Source organism: Numida meleagris, chromosome 5, assembly GCF_002078875.1.
Source record: "Numida meleagris isolate 19003 breed g44 Domestic line chromosome 5, NumMel1.0, whole genome shotgun sequence".
NCBI lineage: Eukaryota > Metazoa > Chordata > Aves > Galliformes > Numididae > Numida > Numida meleagris.
The window spans coordinates 3,721,407-3,738,199 of NC_034413.1; the positions used below are offsets into that span (position 1 = coordinate 3,721,407).

The following is a 16,793-nucleotide window of genomic DNA, read 5'->3' on the forward strand; positions in this document are numbered from 1 at the left end:
TATCTGATGTTTCTTTCCATGTTAGGGCTAGCTATTCTAAAATAGTCACCTTTAAGCTTCAGAAGGAGATGAATCCGAATGTGGCCTGCAGCTTTGACCTTGTCTTTGTTACAAACTGAAATGTCTAACCTGACTCATACTTTGCTTAGAAAATAGAAGTATTAATTTTTAAATATGTTTAACTGTGCATAATTCTTTCCTTTGGGACAAGCCAGATTGCAGCCACCCTTCAGGTCTTGTGTTGGTCTTCATGGCCAGCTTTGTTCATGGAAGTGGTGTAATGATAGCGCAGAACGTTCTGAATTTGAGCTGTATGTGTTACCTGTTTATCTGAGGGTGAGTCAATGAAATCTAGAAGACCAGAGCAATTCCCAGCAAACATCCCATGTTGCATGCAGGGCCAGACTGATGATCTCCATCACTCCACTCAGGAAGGAGGCAAGTTCTATTTTGACATGAAGCAGAACAAAGACCGGAGAGATCTCAATACCCAGTCTGCTGTAGGACTCAGATACCCAAACGATCTTCATAAAGGATAGTGAGAACTATTGGTGATAGGTGGACGGTTGGACTGGATGATCTTGTAGGTCTTTTCCAACCTTGGTGATTCTATGATTCTCTGATTCTATAATGGATAGCCCTAACCTGAAAGGCATTAAAGGGAGAGCTTTTTTGCCTCCTCCAGGTTTAGATAGCACTCAGACCTTCATTTAACACACCTTTTCTGCCAAAGTGAAGAACTGGACCTTCAGACACCAGTTGTGCAGGGCTTCTTCAAAGACTGCTGCAGTTTTTCCAAGGCGCTAACAAGATAAATAATTGGTAGTGACAAACAAACAGGAACTGTCAAATAAGAACTGCTGGTGAGCACAACTCTGGAAATGTTTTACAGCCCTGCTGGTTGTTAATAAAGCCCTGACGGACTATTATCATCAATTGTCTCTGACAGTTTGTACAAGAGCAAAGAAAACACTGTGACATTCCAGGTGACCTATTGTGCTGTTTGTAGGAAATGGGCATGAGAAAAGCAAATATGAAATATGTTCGTTTCCAGCACTGTATTTATATATAAACACTTATCCACGTACTACACCCACGCTGCCATCTGAGGGACCACAGAGGAGAATGCTGCCAAGGCCCTGATTCAGGAAAGATTCTTCGTTTAACTTGGAGATAGTCACACGCCTGAAATAAAACAGATGGTTGGGAGTTTGCTGAGGCCAATACAAATTTTTCCATTGTTTGTAAAATGCTTTGAAATTGGTTCTTGGCATTTTTCTCACCAGGAATGAACTTTAATATGCTTTCCTATGTTGATGCCCTGGATATCCGATGTCAGGTATGCTGGGAAAGCTTCTGCGCTGCAGAACGATTTAATGGACAGCTCTGCAATTACAGGCACATCTCCCTACTTCAGAACTGGGTAGCTACTCTAGTGAGAAGGAGCTCTCTAGCTCCCTGTCCATTGGTATTTTTGGTTCACTGTGAGCAAGTTCAGGCACAGTAGCTCTTGGCCGGGGAGATTTAAAGCATTCTATCTCAAAAATTTGGTATTGACTTATTAAATCTTGAGTAGAAAATGTAAAGCAATGTCCCCTGCTTCTTATATGTGCTTCAGCTGGAAAAGCAAATCATGGCATACCCGTACGTATATGCTCAGAAGATTAAAAAAATTCCATGGAAATATTTGGGTGCTCATAATACCAGCACATTGATGATGATGGCAGTGATGGAAAAAAATTAGATATGAAACCAGAAAATACACTGAAGAAGCATATGTGAATGCGTTTTTAGAGGAGTGTTGAGCTGACATTTGCAAAAGAACTTGTTTCTCGTATGTATAAAGCCAATGTACAGGACAGACAAACCTTAAAAAAAAACACAGCATTTTTCAGTCTTCTAGTATGATTATAAATAGAAGTCTTTTATGAGAGGAATTTTAATGATGTTCTTTTCAGTGCGAATTGTGTTTCCACTTTGATTTGCTAAATGGTGACATGGGAATTGGACACATCTAATTAATGTTTTTTTTTTAAATCATCAGCTTTGTTATCATCCAGTATTGTCTCTATATTAATACTGTGCGAGCAAAGAGGTTTTGTTATGCTGCAGTACTTCTTCAATAATGTATGCACCCTTGTTTATGGAAAGATTGTCTAATTAATAAACCCTAGGGCTCCAATTTACAGTAAAGTCCTTATTTATTTCTTTAATCCCTTCCACTGAAAAAAAGATCAAGACAGATAAATTTTGTCATTTAAAGCTATTTGCAATAATCTCTTGGTAAGAACACACGTTTTTAGTCTTGTTTGTGAATCTTAATGTTCACCTGAAATGTTGCAGTGAAAATAGGTTTTGTTTGTTTCTTTGTGGGATGATTTAGATTGCAGATATCCTTACCTGGATGACATCTGCAGAACTCCATGGATGTAAACAGAACTACAACCCACACCATGACCTTACGCACTTTATTAAGCAGTAAGGTTAATTGATTACATTTAGAAGATGCCTTGCAGTACCTGGAGGAATGATTAACAGAGTAGATTTTGACAATAGATGTCTTCGGACTGGTTGTTGGCATTGCCATTATTTTTTTTGCTGAAACCCGGTAAGGCAATTCACAGGAATTTGTTACACCATTTATTTGCTAAAAGAGTATATCCTGTTATGGTTATGGGAGTAATTCAGAGAACACCTATCTTGCTATTTTGGCCGCATCAATACAGCCTACAACTATGAGTTTACTCATTTAAGACTTTATATTGTAATACAGAGCATGTAGGAAGAGGTGTTAAGAAGCCTAATTACCCTCCATCCATTGTGTAATGTTTTAAGAACATGTGCTCTATTGTCTACTGATAGTGTAGGACTTACATAGGGGATTGTTTGTTTGTTCATAAGTTAAACATAAAGCATTTACAACTAAGAAATAAGATAGAAAATGAAGAGTGCCTGAAACAACCAATCTGGAATAAAATCATAATAGTTGAACACTGTTGATGCTGCTAGTCTAACTCTATGTCATTTTTTCTTTGGCAGTTGATGAAAACTGTGAATAAAATGTGCCCAAATATCACAAGAATTTACAATATTGGAAAAAGCCACCAAGGACTAAAACTGTACGCTGTTGAGATTTCTGACAACCCAGGAGTACATGAAGTTGGTTAGGATTTAATCTAACTAATTCTGTTGAAGGGTGTTGGGCTTTGGTTTTTGCTTTTTTTTTTTTTTTCCTCCTCATTCTCTCTATCTGCAGTAATTATCCCTGATGGAATTATATTCATGGCAGCAATGATTTCAAATGTATGTGGGAGGAACTTCGGTGCTGAGTTTCTAAAATGAGAAGAGTAGGAAGAGCACAAACAGAAGGCATTTTGAATGTAGAATCAAATTCTTCAATGATAATGAGTTTTATTCTTTACAATAAAAAACATAAAAGTGAATCTTAGTGTTGGGGAATGGATTTTAGTACTGAAATTTATGTAGCTTTGGATGAAAATTAGCATTTTACATGGCAGTGTATGCATTGCAAGCAAAGACAGGTCAGATCTCCCGGTATTCTTTCACTGGGGAGTGTTGGGGTACAATTTCCTACAGTAATATAATCCCACAGGACAGATAATCATTCAATCTGTGATCCCACTGTGGAGATGAATAAAGATCTCACTGTGCTGATGTCCAGGTCAGGCGTTGGCGTAAATGTGCTCTGCCGTACCTGTGAACACCCTGCTAGGTGCTCACTCCATGCAAGGGAGGTGTGACCCAGGTGTTAACACCAGAATAATTCATCTCATGTCTTGCCCACCCATCAGTGCCTGTGATTCTGTCATGGGCTCAGCAAGCGGGAGAGTGGACCCAACTACAAGCCAAAGGTTGCCCCTTTTGAATCTGTTGTAGTTGGGGTTTGCAAGTGTTATTCTTTCAGTGGCCTTGGCCTCGTTGAACCTCACTGGGTTCACGTGGGCTGACTAAAAAGGCAGAGCCTGTGTGTTCCGCCGAGGCGATGCCGTGACTCGGATTTGAACCGAGGTTGCTGCGGCCACAACGCAGAGTACTAACCACTATACGATCACGGCGTGCTACCAAGGCTGTGATGCATGTGCCTGTTATTTTAGAGTAACTACAGAACGTAATTATTTGTTTCTTGTATGTTTTCATTTATTATTTTTTCAGTTAAGGCATTTCTCCAACCTACGTTAAGTGAAAAGATGCTGCTTGACGTCTGTAGACTCTTCATTTGCTGCTCTGACTGCATTTCTGTCCTTTGTGATTGCCAGGTGAACCAGAATTTCGGTACACTGCAGGAGCCCATGGGAACGAAGTGCTCGGACGTGAGCTGATCCTTTTGTTAATGCAGTTCATGTGTCAGGAATACCTCGCTGGGAACCCACGCATTGTCCATCTCATTGAGGATACCAGAATCCACCTTCTTCCCTCGGTCAACCCAGATGGATATGACAAGGCATATAAAGCGGTAATGTCAAGGAATTACTTAGATCTATTAGATTAATGAAGCAAACTCCTGTTGTCTTTTTTTTTTTAATTTTGTTTTACGGAGATGATATTTATACAAGCAACTAAAAGAAACAAAATAAAATATAAAAACAGAAACCTTAAAGCAAACATAAGTCACTGAAGCATCTTACCTTGTGAAAAAGACTGAATTGTTCTCTTAAGTGATATTGGCTAATATGAGGATGCATATGGAAAGGAGAAGCTCTAAGACTTGCACAACAAACCATACTGAGGAGTAGATCAGTGAGAGCACCATTATGGAAACTGGAGAATTTGTGCAGCCTGTTTTGCCATGGGAAATCAAGCTTAAGCACATGAAAATCTGTGTTCCTCTGTAGCTGAAATTTAATATAGCACCTTTAAGGAGCTCACAGTGTGTTGGGCATCATGATATTTCAGTCTGGAAGAAGACAGACAACAGGAGGGGAAAGTTCATGGGCTCTGTTGAAGCGCACTGGAAAATCTTCCAGGGCAGTCTGTAGCAGCAGACTAGAATACAAAAGCTGTGCTCACAACCGTGGAAGGGATGTATGCCACCTCCGCTGCAACCTAGGGAAAAACAGTCTTCAGCAGAAGCCTTGAAAACAACCAGAATGTTCTGTCTAACCCCAGGTGTTTTGTCTTTTGCTTTACCTCAATCAAGGGGGAAAAAAAATAAATCCACGTTTTCATTTCAGTGATAGAACTAATTCATCCTTCCATTTCTGTGCATGGAAAGTCCCAAGTCACTTTGCTGGGGATCACAGGTTGTCATGTTCTGAATGATCATTTCTCTTTTTTTTTTTTTTCCCCCTTCAATCTAAGGGCTCAGAATTAGGGGGCTGGTCTTTAGGTCGATGGACTCAGGATGGCATTGACATCAACAATAATTTCCCCGATTTAAACTCTTTGCTCTGGGAGTCTGAAGATCAGAAGAAGAGCAAAAGGAAAGTTCCAAACCATCACATCCCCATTCCTGACTGGTACCTGTCTGAAAATGCCACCGTAAGTAACACTGGCTCTGGAGAGATGGGAAGATGAAGTTGGGGGCAGGTTGAAACTGAGCTTTATGTTTCTTCTGGAAAGAGCAGCTTGTTGGTGAAGTTGCATACCTGCTCTAAGACAGTTGTCTGGGCTTCCCTGAAAGTCAGTGGAAATAAAATTGCACCACAAAGATACAGTTGGGTCCCGTGTTTTAGCAGCTGCCCTTGGGAAGGGAGCATCTTCCTGGAGTGCCATCTTTTTCCTCTCAGGCTATTGGGAGAGCCTGGAGGACTTGGTACCCAAATTTGAGGCCTAAGCAGTAAAGAAACAGAAACACAAGCCCACAGTTGGGCTGATCTCTGAGTGAGGCTGCTCCCCAGCTTTGCAGCATGGATGAGCTCTTTGCCAAGGTGTGCACCATGCAGATTTCTCCTCTTTTTTTCTTGAAGTTGCTTGAAATAATATCACAGTGGCTTATGCAACCGTGTTAAAATTTAGCTTTTTTTTTTTGCTTGGCATTTGAAATAACCATTTATAGTGGCCAAGCTTCCCCTGTTTTGCAGGGAAGGCACTTAACTGTGGCACTTCTGTGGGCTTCAGAAATATTTCCCTGCTTAAAATCCCTTCTTTCCCAAACTCGTGCCAGCTGATGCCAGTGGGCCCAGTGTTACGATATGACAACTTGTTGGTTGCTGTTCTGGATCACTCCTGCAGAACAAATCACAAATGTTAAGGTTGTGTTCGCTTTTATGGGTTGTCAGTGGCCTCCAAAATGTGTCTGGCAGGCACTATCATTAAAAGATTTTCTTCTTGGCCACATCACTTGGGCTGGCTACTCACTCTATGTGAAGCATCTTCCAGTCTGCCTCCAGAAGAAGACTACCAGATCTCACAGGCTGCAACAAAGCTGTTTCCTTCTCTCCTAGGTGGCAGTGGAGACGCGAGCGATCATTGCATGGATGGAAAAAATTCCTTTTGTGCTGGGGGGCAATCTGCAGGGAGGAGAGCTGGTCGTGGCATACCCCTACGACATGGTGAGGTCCCTGTGGAAAACACAGGACTACACGCCCACACCAGATGACCACGTCTTTCGTTGGCTTGCCTACTCCTATGCCTCCACGCACCGGCTGATGACAGATGCGAGGAGGAGAGCGTGTCACACAGAGGACTTCCAGAAGGAGGACGGCACAGTTAATGGCGCCTCATGGCACACTGTGGCTGGAAGTAGGTGCCTGAGGAAATTCACAGAATCACAGACTGGTTTGGGTTGGAAGGCACCTTAAAGATCACCTAGTTGCAACCCCCTGCTGTGGGCTGGGTGACCCCCAGCAGTTCAGGCTGCCCAGGGCCCATCCATGGACGTGGGTACCTCCAGGGATGGGGCACCCAAACTCCTCTGGGCAGCAGTGCCAGGGCCTCACCACCCTCTGAGTGAAGGATTTCCTCCTAAATTCCCATTCATTGTGCCATTATGCTGTTAAACATGATAATGACATTCCTGCCTGGTATGCACTGTGGAGGTAAAGGTGGTGAAATGTGCTCTGAGAGCAATATTTCCTCATCTGGAAATCCATTCGTTGCATGTCATCAGGTAGCAGCAGATTGACAGGGGCTGCTTTGTCACTAATACCCAATGGCCATTCCATTTACTACCAGGGTTTCCAGAAGTGCATGTGCAATGTGTTAATGTATAGATTCTGTACATTCGAGATGGTTTGCTGGGAGAACAACAACCCAGTCCAAACCATATATCAGGGGAACCTCAGCCTCCTGCTTGCTGCGTCGAGCCACAGACCTGCTTGCCTGCTGCCATCCTCTTAAAAAGAGACCTGGACGTGCTCACGCTTAAAATATGAATAGGCTCTGCAGGCATTTTTGCTGCCAGAATAAATCACAGAGCACATCACTCACGGAGTGCCCCAGTCTGTGTCACTGTCACTGAGCGCAAAGGGGAAGCCATGTCCTGTAGTGCAGACAGTGCATCACTTTCCAGGGAAGCCCAATTAAAGGCACATTATTATCAGCAATAGCTGCAGTTATCTCTACGGGTGCACACTTGAGCAGACTTATGAGGCACTCTGCAGAATCATCACAGCTCTACTTAAAACCTTTGTTTCCAGGTGCATCAGTTAGGCAACACTTTCTACAGAATTAAGAAGGAAGCAGCATGCCTGAATGACAACAGGAGCCACGGCAGCCCTAATGGCAAACAGATGCAGGAAAGCATCTGTGCAGACCACATTTTTATTGGAGCTGGCTCTTGTTTGTAACTTGCAGGTAGTTTCACTGCATAAACGTTTCTCAGCGTTGGACTTTTTTTTTACACAGGCCCATGCGTGATTAACATTGGCCAGCCTTTGAAGGCCAGAGCCAAGAATTAACTTTTCAAATATTTTTTTAGGAGGTTAAAACGTGATGGGTGAGTTTGAGGGGGGGGAAGAGAAAAATTAAACTTCTCGGGTCGCAAGGCCAGAGTCTAATGATACATTTCTATGCATTTCTCCAAATATTTCTCCAAATGCTTTAAAAAAAAAATTGTTTTTTTTTTTTTAAAAAAAAACCTTGGTTGCTAACTTGACTGCTTAATTATATAATTTATGAGCTTAATTTTCCTAAGTGCTACAGAAACACAATTATGAATCAATAGAGGAAAGATGGCAATGGCCGTGTCACTGACAGATAGCAGTATTAAGTTACATGAAGTAATGGTGTGCTATATGGATGCTGAATAATATCTTGATTTCTTAGAAACAGTTGCATATTGGATTTTGTTCATCTGATCTATTTTATTGCTTTATGATGTTTCTCATTATATTACATATCCTGCTTTATTCCATTATAATAAGACTTCCAAGATTGTCTTTGAAAGAAATGCTTGAAATATTGCTTTTGCCTTTGTTCCTTACATCCCAGAGTCTAGACTGAACCTCAGATGGTGTGGTCTCCATTCAACCTGTGGAATGGTTTTAGACCTTATCTCTACACAGAGAAACGGAAGAGAATGATTTTTGTGGCGTAGATATATGTCCCCACATAAAGACATGCATATATCTATATGCACATAGGCATGTTGTACAGCTGACAGCTAACCAACAACACCCTGTGTTGTAAAGGGTTGTCCAAATATGATTCCAGAATTGTACACAAATTTCTCCCATACTTTTTCCATTCCTTCTGCATTCCCACGTTGACACATATGTAGGTACACTGGTCACTTAACTTTCTGTTTATGTACCCTTTAGTTCAATGTATACCAGTTTCTGCATGCATTTTGGACTGCAATGAATGCAAGTTCTTTAGGCACACGTACATACAACATTTCTGCACTGGGTGAGCTGCTCCAAGGCGAAGAACAGATGAATTTTATTTTATTTCTAGTGTTTTCAAGGCTGGAATTGCCTGTTAAGACACTACACGGAGAGTTGCTCTTGGCAACGTTAAGTCATTTTCTAAAATACACACACTAAAACTGAGCAATTGCTATGTATTGCAAAACATTTCACAATAGATTAATCAGGATGTGATAGAATATGTGAGGGAAGAATAACTGTGGCTGTTTCTCAGATGGATGGGAAGCGCGTTTGTGCATTGCAGCATATGCCACTGTCTGATATTCAGGCTTTCCCCACCAACAAATGTGAAGAGCACAACATCTGCATTACGTAACCCTCCCGCTCTGCACCCAGGAGGCTCTGAGGACTCATTAAATATTTGACTACTGCTCTGTGGTAATTGGACAGGACTACTTTTTAGTTTTTAACTCTTTTCCCTTAGAAGTGAATGCATTTCCCTTATAATCTTTGCCATTGTGAAGTATAACACTTAATGATCATGAATAAATATTTCTTTAATAATTTTTTATTGTAAATGCAAGGGGATGGTAACAAAGGAAGCTCCTATCGCTTCTTTCTCTAATGCTCATAGACTGTAGCATGCTATCTGTGGGGTTGTGAAGAGCTAATAAGTGGAATTTTCCAAAGGAAAAGAGCTGCAAGAATTGGAAGAGAAAGCTGAAAAATGGAAATGGTTTTGATCTGAATCCAAATACAGTCTTCCATAGCAGTTGAGACCTTTGTAAAGGTCACAGCACTTTCTGTAATGTATACAAGCTGCAGCTCCTCACAGGCACTGAGGTTCTCAGGTTTTGATCAGGACAGATTTCTAATGAAAGTCCCCATCACAGAGTGATGATGCAGATTCTATTCCTATGCAAAGCCATAAGAGGAAACACAGAATGGATTCCTTCAGTCATTACAAGCTTATATATATATACTAGATATATGTATAAAACTGCATGCAACTTGAAAGATTTTCTACTGCTTTGATTTCTGTTTCCTATCATTTAGATTACTTGCATGGAAAACTTTTGGACTTAGAAAGTATTTAATCAACTGTTCCAATAATTCCTTTTTAGCTAACAGCGTGTGCTCGTTACAGAATCATAGAATTTTTCGAGTTGGAAGGGACCTCTAAAGGCCATCTGGTCCAACCCCCTGCAATGCACAGGGACACCCACAGCTCCATCAGGTGCTCAGTGCCCATCCCCTGACCTTGGGTGTCTGCAGGGACGGGCACCACCACCTCTCTGGGCAGCCCATGCCAGTGCTTCAATATCCTTATCATAATCAACATTTTCCCTTATATCCAATCTCAATCTCCCCTCTCTTATTCCATTTTATTGTTTCCATTTTATTTCATTCCATTTTATTTTACTCCCCATTGACAGGCATAAATGACTTCAGCTATCTGCACACGAACTGCTTTGAGCTGTCCATCTACGTGGGCTGCGACAAGTATCCCCACGAGAGTGAGTTGCCTGAGGAGTGGGAGAACAACCGGGAATCCCTCATCGTTTTCATGGAGCAGGTATTCAAGAGCATAATAATTTCTGACCCACTTGTTGGCTTCCTTTTCTGCTGCTTTATCTGTGTGTTTTATCTGTCTCTTGTATTCGGTGTTGCTGGGATCCTACCAGCATTTGTAATCTGGGTTCACATTGTATGAACCCCAAAATAGGAAAAGCATATGCTTAATTCACGTGTGGAATTAATGATTTGCTCTCTCTTCCCAGTGACAGCACTGCTCCTTGCTGTGTAATGTTTATTTTTTGGCTTGTTCTTCCAACAGGTCCATCGGGGCATCAAGGGCATAGTGAAAGACATACATGGAAGGGGAATCCCAAATGCCATTATTTCAGTAGAAGGTGTTAACCATGATATTCGCACAGGTAATAAATAATAATAGTATTCAGCAAATAACCTTCCATCTGCCCCAAATCAATTGCCTGAGCCAGGCAACATTAAAAGAATTTTTATTCCTCCTTTTCTCATGAAAAGTGAATGCAAATCTAACCTGGAGCAGCACGACAAACAAGGCTGTCGTAGCAGCTTGCTGTGCAGAGTGCTCCTCTGGCTGTTAAGTTATGGGAACAGGAATGTGTTGGAGACGTGAGCCAGAGCTGTGTCCAGAGGAGGAACAGCTGCTGCAGGGAAAGGGTTTAGCACGCTGCAGTCTTCTGCAAAGCATCACAGCTTTGGGAAAGAGAGTTTTACAGGGCTCGGCCAAAACACTGCTTTGTATGGGTGAATGTCAGCCTGAGAATTAACTTTCAGTATGTATAGCTAAAAGCAAAAAATGCACAAATGTCTGTTTGTCTTGTTTGATCTACACCCAGATGTAGCTATTTGTGTTCGGGGTAAACTCCAGACCTATTTAATGGCCTGGCAAGTAGCCATGGCACTAAATAAAGCATTGCTTTATATAGACACCAGTGACTACAGGATTAATAGTAATACCCAAAAACTGTTGTTGGCAGGTCAGGGGCTGGATGGTGTCCACCAGCTGTTGTGTTTGTGGAGGTCCTGTGTGATTGCTTATGACTCAGTGGCCGAGGCACTTGTGAGCTCTGTCACTGAGATAGGGGGCATGGAAAGGAGATGGGTAAGCAAGAGGTGATGGCAAGGGCTGGCTGCTGAGGTATAGGATGTCACACTTTGAGATGTTGGCTGAATCCAGGCTATGGAGTACCACGAAGACAAGAGACTTCCACCTCTGTAATCTTTCGTTGGAGCTGATAATAAATCTTAGAATATCTAACTTAGTTTACAAATAATTTTATTTCGGTGCTACTGTGTGTCTGCTCTGTAAAAGAGAACGTTGAATAACAGATACTTAATTAGGCAGTAATGACTCTTCCTTAAATATTTCAAAATTGGACAAGTGGGAGATGATAGCGGGAATGAAAGTAATCAGTTGGTTTTCTCTCTCTTGGAGGAGTGCCATAAACTGTAAGTTGCATTATTCTGCTAATGGAATTAATGTATTTCTCTGGTGGAGACCAAACAAGTGCAAGAGGCTCCAGCTCTCTGTGTGCTGGATTCCCACATGAAAGAAGAATCAACTGTTTAAAGACAATGAACAGGCATATAGAAAAGAGTCCAGGTGGCATGGGAAGAACTGTGCAAGGTCCCAGAACCCAGCGTGTACCACTTGGGAAGCTTGCAGCTACTTGCATTAGGCTTACAGCTGAGCTTTTGTGGCTCGAGGCCATCTCAGTACAAGCAAAAGTAATTGTTTTATTTATATTTTTAATGAGAAATGCTGAAGTTGATACTGTGTTTGGGAATCACTTTTTAGGTGGGAGGACAGGAGTTTATCTTGTTTTGTATTATGCAGATAACACTGTATATATTGTTGGAGACAAAAAGCTAAAGTTCCACATAAAATTTGAGAAAGAAGGCAAATTGTTGGCATTGTCCTTTCTTCTATACCTATTAAAATGAAAAAAAAAATCCATTTAAGCCTCTGAATTGATATAAAAATAGTCCAAATGGGAGGAGAGTGTTATGGCCACTATCTTTATTGATGTAACTTTTGTTTAAAGCAAGCTGAGCTGTGAGGTACCTGCTGTTTCTTTGGTGCATCAACATCGTAGACTACCTTGCAGAGCAGACAAAATTGTATGCAAAGGCCTTCTAACAACATTTATTTGTTTGAGAAAATCTCTCGCCACATGTGCCCAGAAATCACTTTTTTATTTTCTCTTGGAAGTAGAATATGTCTTATGGGAAAAGGAGACTGGCGGCACTAAGCTGACAATATTAATAGGCTATTTGGAATTATTGATTTTGAGAGCAAGAGCTTTATGGAAGATTATGCCATTTTCTCTTGATGCAGATGCAATTATTGATTAACTGTAATTATATTTGATTTAGAATCATTCTATGATTCTATATGATGTTACGATTAGATGTGGACTGTTCTCTGAGATAACCTTTGGAAAGGAGCTCATCAATTGGGTGAAGGAATGCACTGGGTGCCTTTATTTCTAGATGTTGCAAATGCAGTCAGTTTTCTGGGTTGTCTTAAAATCATGGAATCCTTCTGGTTGAAAAAGACCATGAAGATCATCAAGTCCAACTGTCAAGTCATCATCACTATGCCCACTAACCATGCCCCTAAACTATACTGTCTCGTTCCCACTAGCAGAGATCAGTGGAATTTCCATCACAAAGGGAGAGGAGTTTGCAAAATGCTTCTGATTTACCATGGCTATCATGGTTTAAATCAGACTTAGGTGGAATCTTTCTGAGTACTTGGCAAAGGGTTGCATTTTGCTTGCTACCAGCTGCACATAGTAAACAATTAAGACATTACTAAACCTGGAATATTTAGTGAAGGGTGAAACATTTTCTGATTTTGTATACTTTGGAAATCTCAAAGCAAGTCTTGACCAGGAAATATACAGATCTCTTCTAGTAAAGTATTTTGTACTGGAGCCTGTACCAGAGTTCAAAGACTTGTGCATTTCTGTGTGATTTTTGCAATTAAGCGTAATTAATTTAATTTCACACAATGTTCAGAGAAAAAAAATTATGAATATTTTGGTAAACTTGATGTGCTTTCAGCATACATTATGTAACCAAACTCAAAGATTTTGAAGTAGCATCTAAGTTAGTATTTAATATGATTAGTCTCGGCCAGGCGTTTTTCTAGTGTTAGAACTTTCCCTTCTTTTTTCTCCTTGCTGGCTGCATTTCAGCAAGGAAAAGTTAGGTTTTAGTTTTTATATGCATTGGGCATGCAGCACCATGACTTGCTTTTCTGGGGACCTTTTTGCAGGTAACAGAGTATTAGGACAATTTTTATAAGGTATTTAAATTAATAAAGTTTGCTACATTTATGTTAACTGCTTCATTTTAAAATAGGGTTCATCTTAGTGTCATGGAATCATTAAGGTTGGAAAAGGCCACTAAGATCATCAAATCCAACCATCAACCCATCACCGCCATGATCCTACCAGGCTGAAAGAGTGAAATGCATCCTGCTCACAGCTTAATATCCAGTGTTGTAATGTTTTCCCAGTAGTGTGTCAACGTGTAGATGTTTTCCTGGGTGGGGCTGTGATAAACTGCTTATTAAATGTGGTAGAAAAATGTGGGTCAGCCTTGGGGCGGGGAGGCAGCATCCCCAGGGACAGGGTGGTGGACACAACAGTGGGAACCCGATCCCTTTCCTAAGCACTCATTTTCCCTTGCAGAGTATAATACAGCATGGCTGCAAGCTGAGCCCATGGGGAGCCACAGTGGGAGCACCGAAACTGCCAGAGCTGAGGGGCATCTACAGCTCAAAATGGGCCCTTAGGGAGAAATTAAAGGAATGTGGACAGCTTTCAGTTTTTTTTCTTTTGGTTGAGGTACCAACAAACCCAGCAGTGAGGGAGAACAACTAAACAAGGAGATCCTCAGAGAGCCCATTCTAAGAGCACTGTCCCTAAGATCCTAAAAAATAGGAAATCTGGACCTTGGCCATAACCCCACAGTGGGTCACGGTGGCTGAAAGAAAAACCTAAGCAAGGTACTGTGCAAGAACTAATACAGATGTGCTCGCGCACAGTTTCATATTTGCAGTCAGAGGCTGCAATACCACAGTATAGTTCATATTTCTCTTTTGCTAAGGTTTGCTATTTGCAAATTTTTACCATGCCCTAAATTAAAATCATATTTCTTTAAACCAAGGCCAGCTAGTCTGATCTTTTCCCAAATATCATATTTGTACCCAAATGATCTTTAGTTTTTGCAACACTGCGTTGCAAGCAACCCAAGGCTAGTGGTAGTAAGGCTGTCAGCTGTCATTAGAGCTAAAAACAAGAACAAACAAACAAAAATCCCTCTCTGTACAAGAGATGCTGTGCTTCTATTTATATATAGAATTGCATGCTTGATTGAAACCTGTTGTCTTTTTTTTTTTTTTTTCCCCTATCGTTTAGAAAATGTTGGTGCCATGTTCTCCTGTAGGGCTGGCAGAAGGAGGGGCACGTGTGCCATGGGGCAGCCTCATAGCCACCCTCCTGCCACGAGGCTGTCACCTTACCCACGTGCTGGCAACTCTACATTCACATCAACAACACTTCCCTCAGTTTTCCCCGGGGAACAGTGTGACTACCATGTGTTATTTTAACCCCTTTTTGCTCTTCCTCCCCATGCTTTCACATGAAAGCAATCTCTGTGTGTTCATTTTAAGGTGGTCCTTTCTGGGAGTGAACTGCTCTTGTTGCAGTAGATTTGAACTTCTTGCTTGGCTCCACTGGAGACATCTCCTTTAGACCTGTGTGTATTTTACTATCTAGAGGAATACCTTGGGGGGGAAGTAGGATTAGTTTGTATTTAAATTTACATAAGACTGAACAGGGAATAAAAGTTTAGATGGATTTTTAATTTCTATTGTCTTGCACATGGAAGCTTTGTTTGCATTTTCATGTACAAGCCCAACTAGTTACATCTGCCCACAGCCAGGTCCAACACCACGTGTCCATGTTGTATCACTGAATGAGGAACATTTCTTCTTAAGGCATAAACATATATTCAGAATAAGGAACGTATTTTCCCACTATTTTTTGAGAAGTGGTTCACTGCATAGGGTGATCACAGAATCAGGGAATGGTTTGAGTTGGAAGGGGCCTTTAAAGGCCATCTGGTCCAACTTTCCCTGCAATGAACAGTCACATCTACAGCCAAATCATGTTGCTTAGAACCCCATCCAGTGTGAGGTTTCCTATTGGAACTCCAGAAGAAAGATTTTTAGGGGACACATGGCAAGGAGTGCATCCCACTCCCCTTGCCTCTTGGGCTGGGTAGCTCGTATAGCTAGATTTTACCCTGAAATTCCTCTGTATTAAGGGATTGCTGGGTTTCTGTGATGGCCTCAAGCATGCCATGAGTTTGATTGTTAGCTACAAGGTCTGGGTGGCTGCGAGGGAGGGATGCAGAATTGCCAGTCCAGCATCTCATCTCTACTTGTGTCCTTTGAAAAACAACCTCCAGCTCACGTTGGGCACCAGCCTGGGCTGGGTACCAACCCATGTTGGGTACCAGCCCATGTTGGGTACCAGTACGCACTGCAGGAGAAAGGAGCCCTGTCTTAAAAGCATCCCTTTTCCAAACAGGATCTGATGGGGACTACTGGCGCCTTCTCAACCCGGGGGAATACATGGTCAGTGTGAAAGCAGAAGGCTACACCACCGCCACCAAGACCTGCGAGGTGGGCTACGACATGGGAGCTACCCGCTGCGACTTCACCATCTCCAAAACCAACCTGGCGAGGATCAAGGAAATCATGAAGAAATTCGGGAAGCAGCCGATCAGCCTGTCCCTGCGGCGGCTCCGGCAGCGGGCCCGACAGTGGCGGCAGCGCAGATAGAGCCCGGCCCAGCCGACATCAGCCCAGCTGTAGCAGTAGTGAGAGTTGCATAGCCCATCCCTTCGTACGCATTTTCCCGTCTGAGGCCTTTCTGTTAGTGGAGCTGGATGTGGGTTTGTCAGTGTGGCAAAAAAAAAAAAAAAAAAAAAAAATGGAAGCAAAGTTTGGTTCGAGTTGAAGTGAAATAAGCCCCGGTGTGGAGGGGGGAGAGGTGGGAAGAATGAAAAGATGTTTTGAGTTGAAATGGGTTTGGGTTTTTTTGTTGTTTTTTTTTTTTGCCTGTGGATTATTCAATCCTATGTAAATCTGTTTTCTTTAAAAGTAGCAAAGGGGGGAAAAAAAAGATATTTGTAAATGAGAAATGCTTTTGACTGAAAAAAAAAACAAACACAGTGTTTCTGAAGTATAAAATTGATATATTTTTGCAATTCAAAAAAGTTATGACAATCTTTAAATTTTATTCTGAAATGGGAGGAAAGCTGAGAGGGCACAGCTTCTGCTGAGCATCATTAAAATTGTCCAAATTTTGATCTCCCTTTCCCTGTAAATCCACATTTTGACAAGCATTGTAATCTGTGGGGGAAAAATATCCTGAAGCAAATAACCCAACTCAGCTT

The 16,793-nt window shown here is 41.6% G+C and overlaps 1 protein-coding gene and 1 non-coding gene across 2 annotated transcripts in view; one reads left to right on the forward strand and one right to left on the reverse strand.

Moving 5' to 3' along the window:
* Positions 1-16,328, forward strand: part of CPXM2 (carboxypeptidase X, M14 family member 2) — a 65,501-nt gene extending 49,173 nt beyond the window's left edge. Inside the window, exons 7-13 of the mRNA XM_021399889.1 lie at positions 3,040-3,163; positions 4,278-4,474; positions 5,320-5,499; positions 6,405-6,702; positions 10,205-10,344; positions 10,606-10,705; positions 15,923-16,328. Of these exons, the coding sequence (XP_021255564.1) occupies positions 3,040-3,163; positions 4,278-4,474; positions 5,320-5,499; positions 6,405-6,702; positions 10,205-10,344; positions 10,606-10,705; positions 15,923-16,176 (1,293 nt within the window). The 3' untranslated portion in view covers positions 16,177-16,328. The remainder of the gene's footprint in view (positions 1-3,039; positions 3,164-4,277; positions 4,475-5,319; positions 5,500-6,404; positions 6,703-10,204; positions 10,345-10,605; positions 10,706-15,922) is intronic.
* TRNAH-GUG lies at positions 4,005-4,076 on the reverse strand. The gene has a single exon. It is a non-coding gene; the product is annotated as a tRNA-His (tRNA).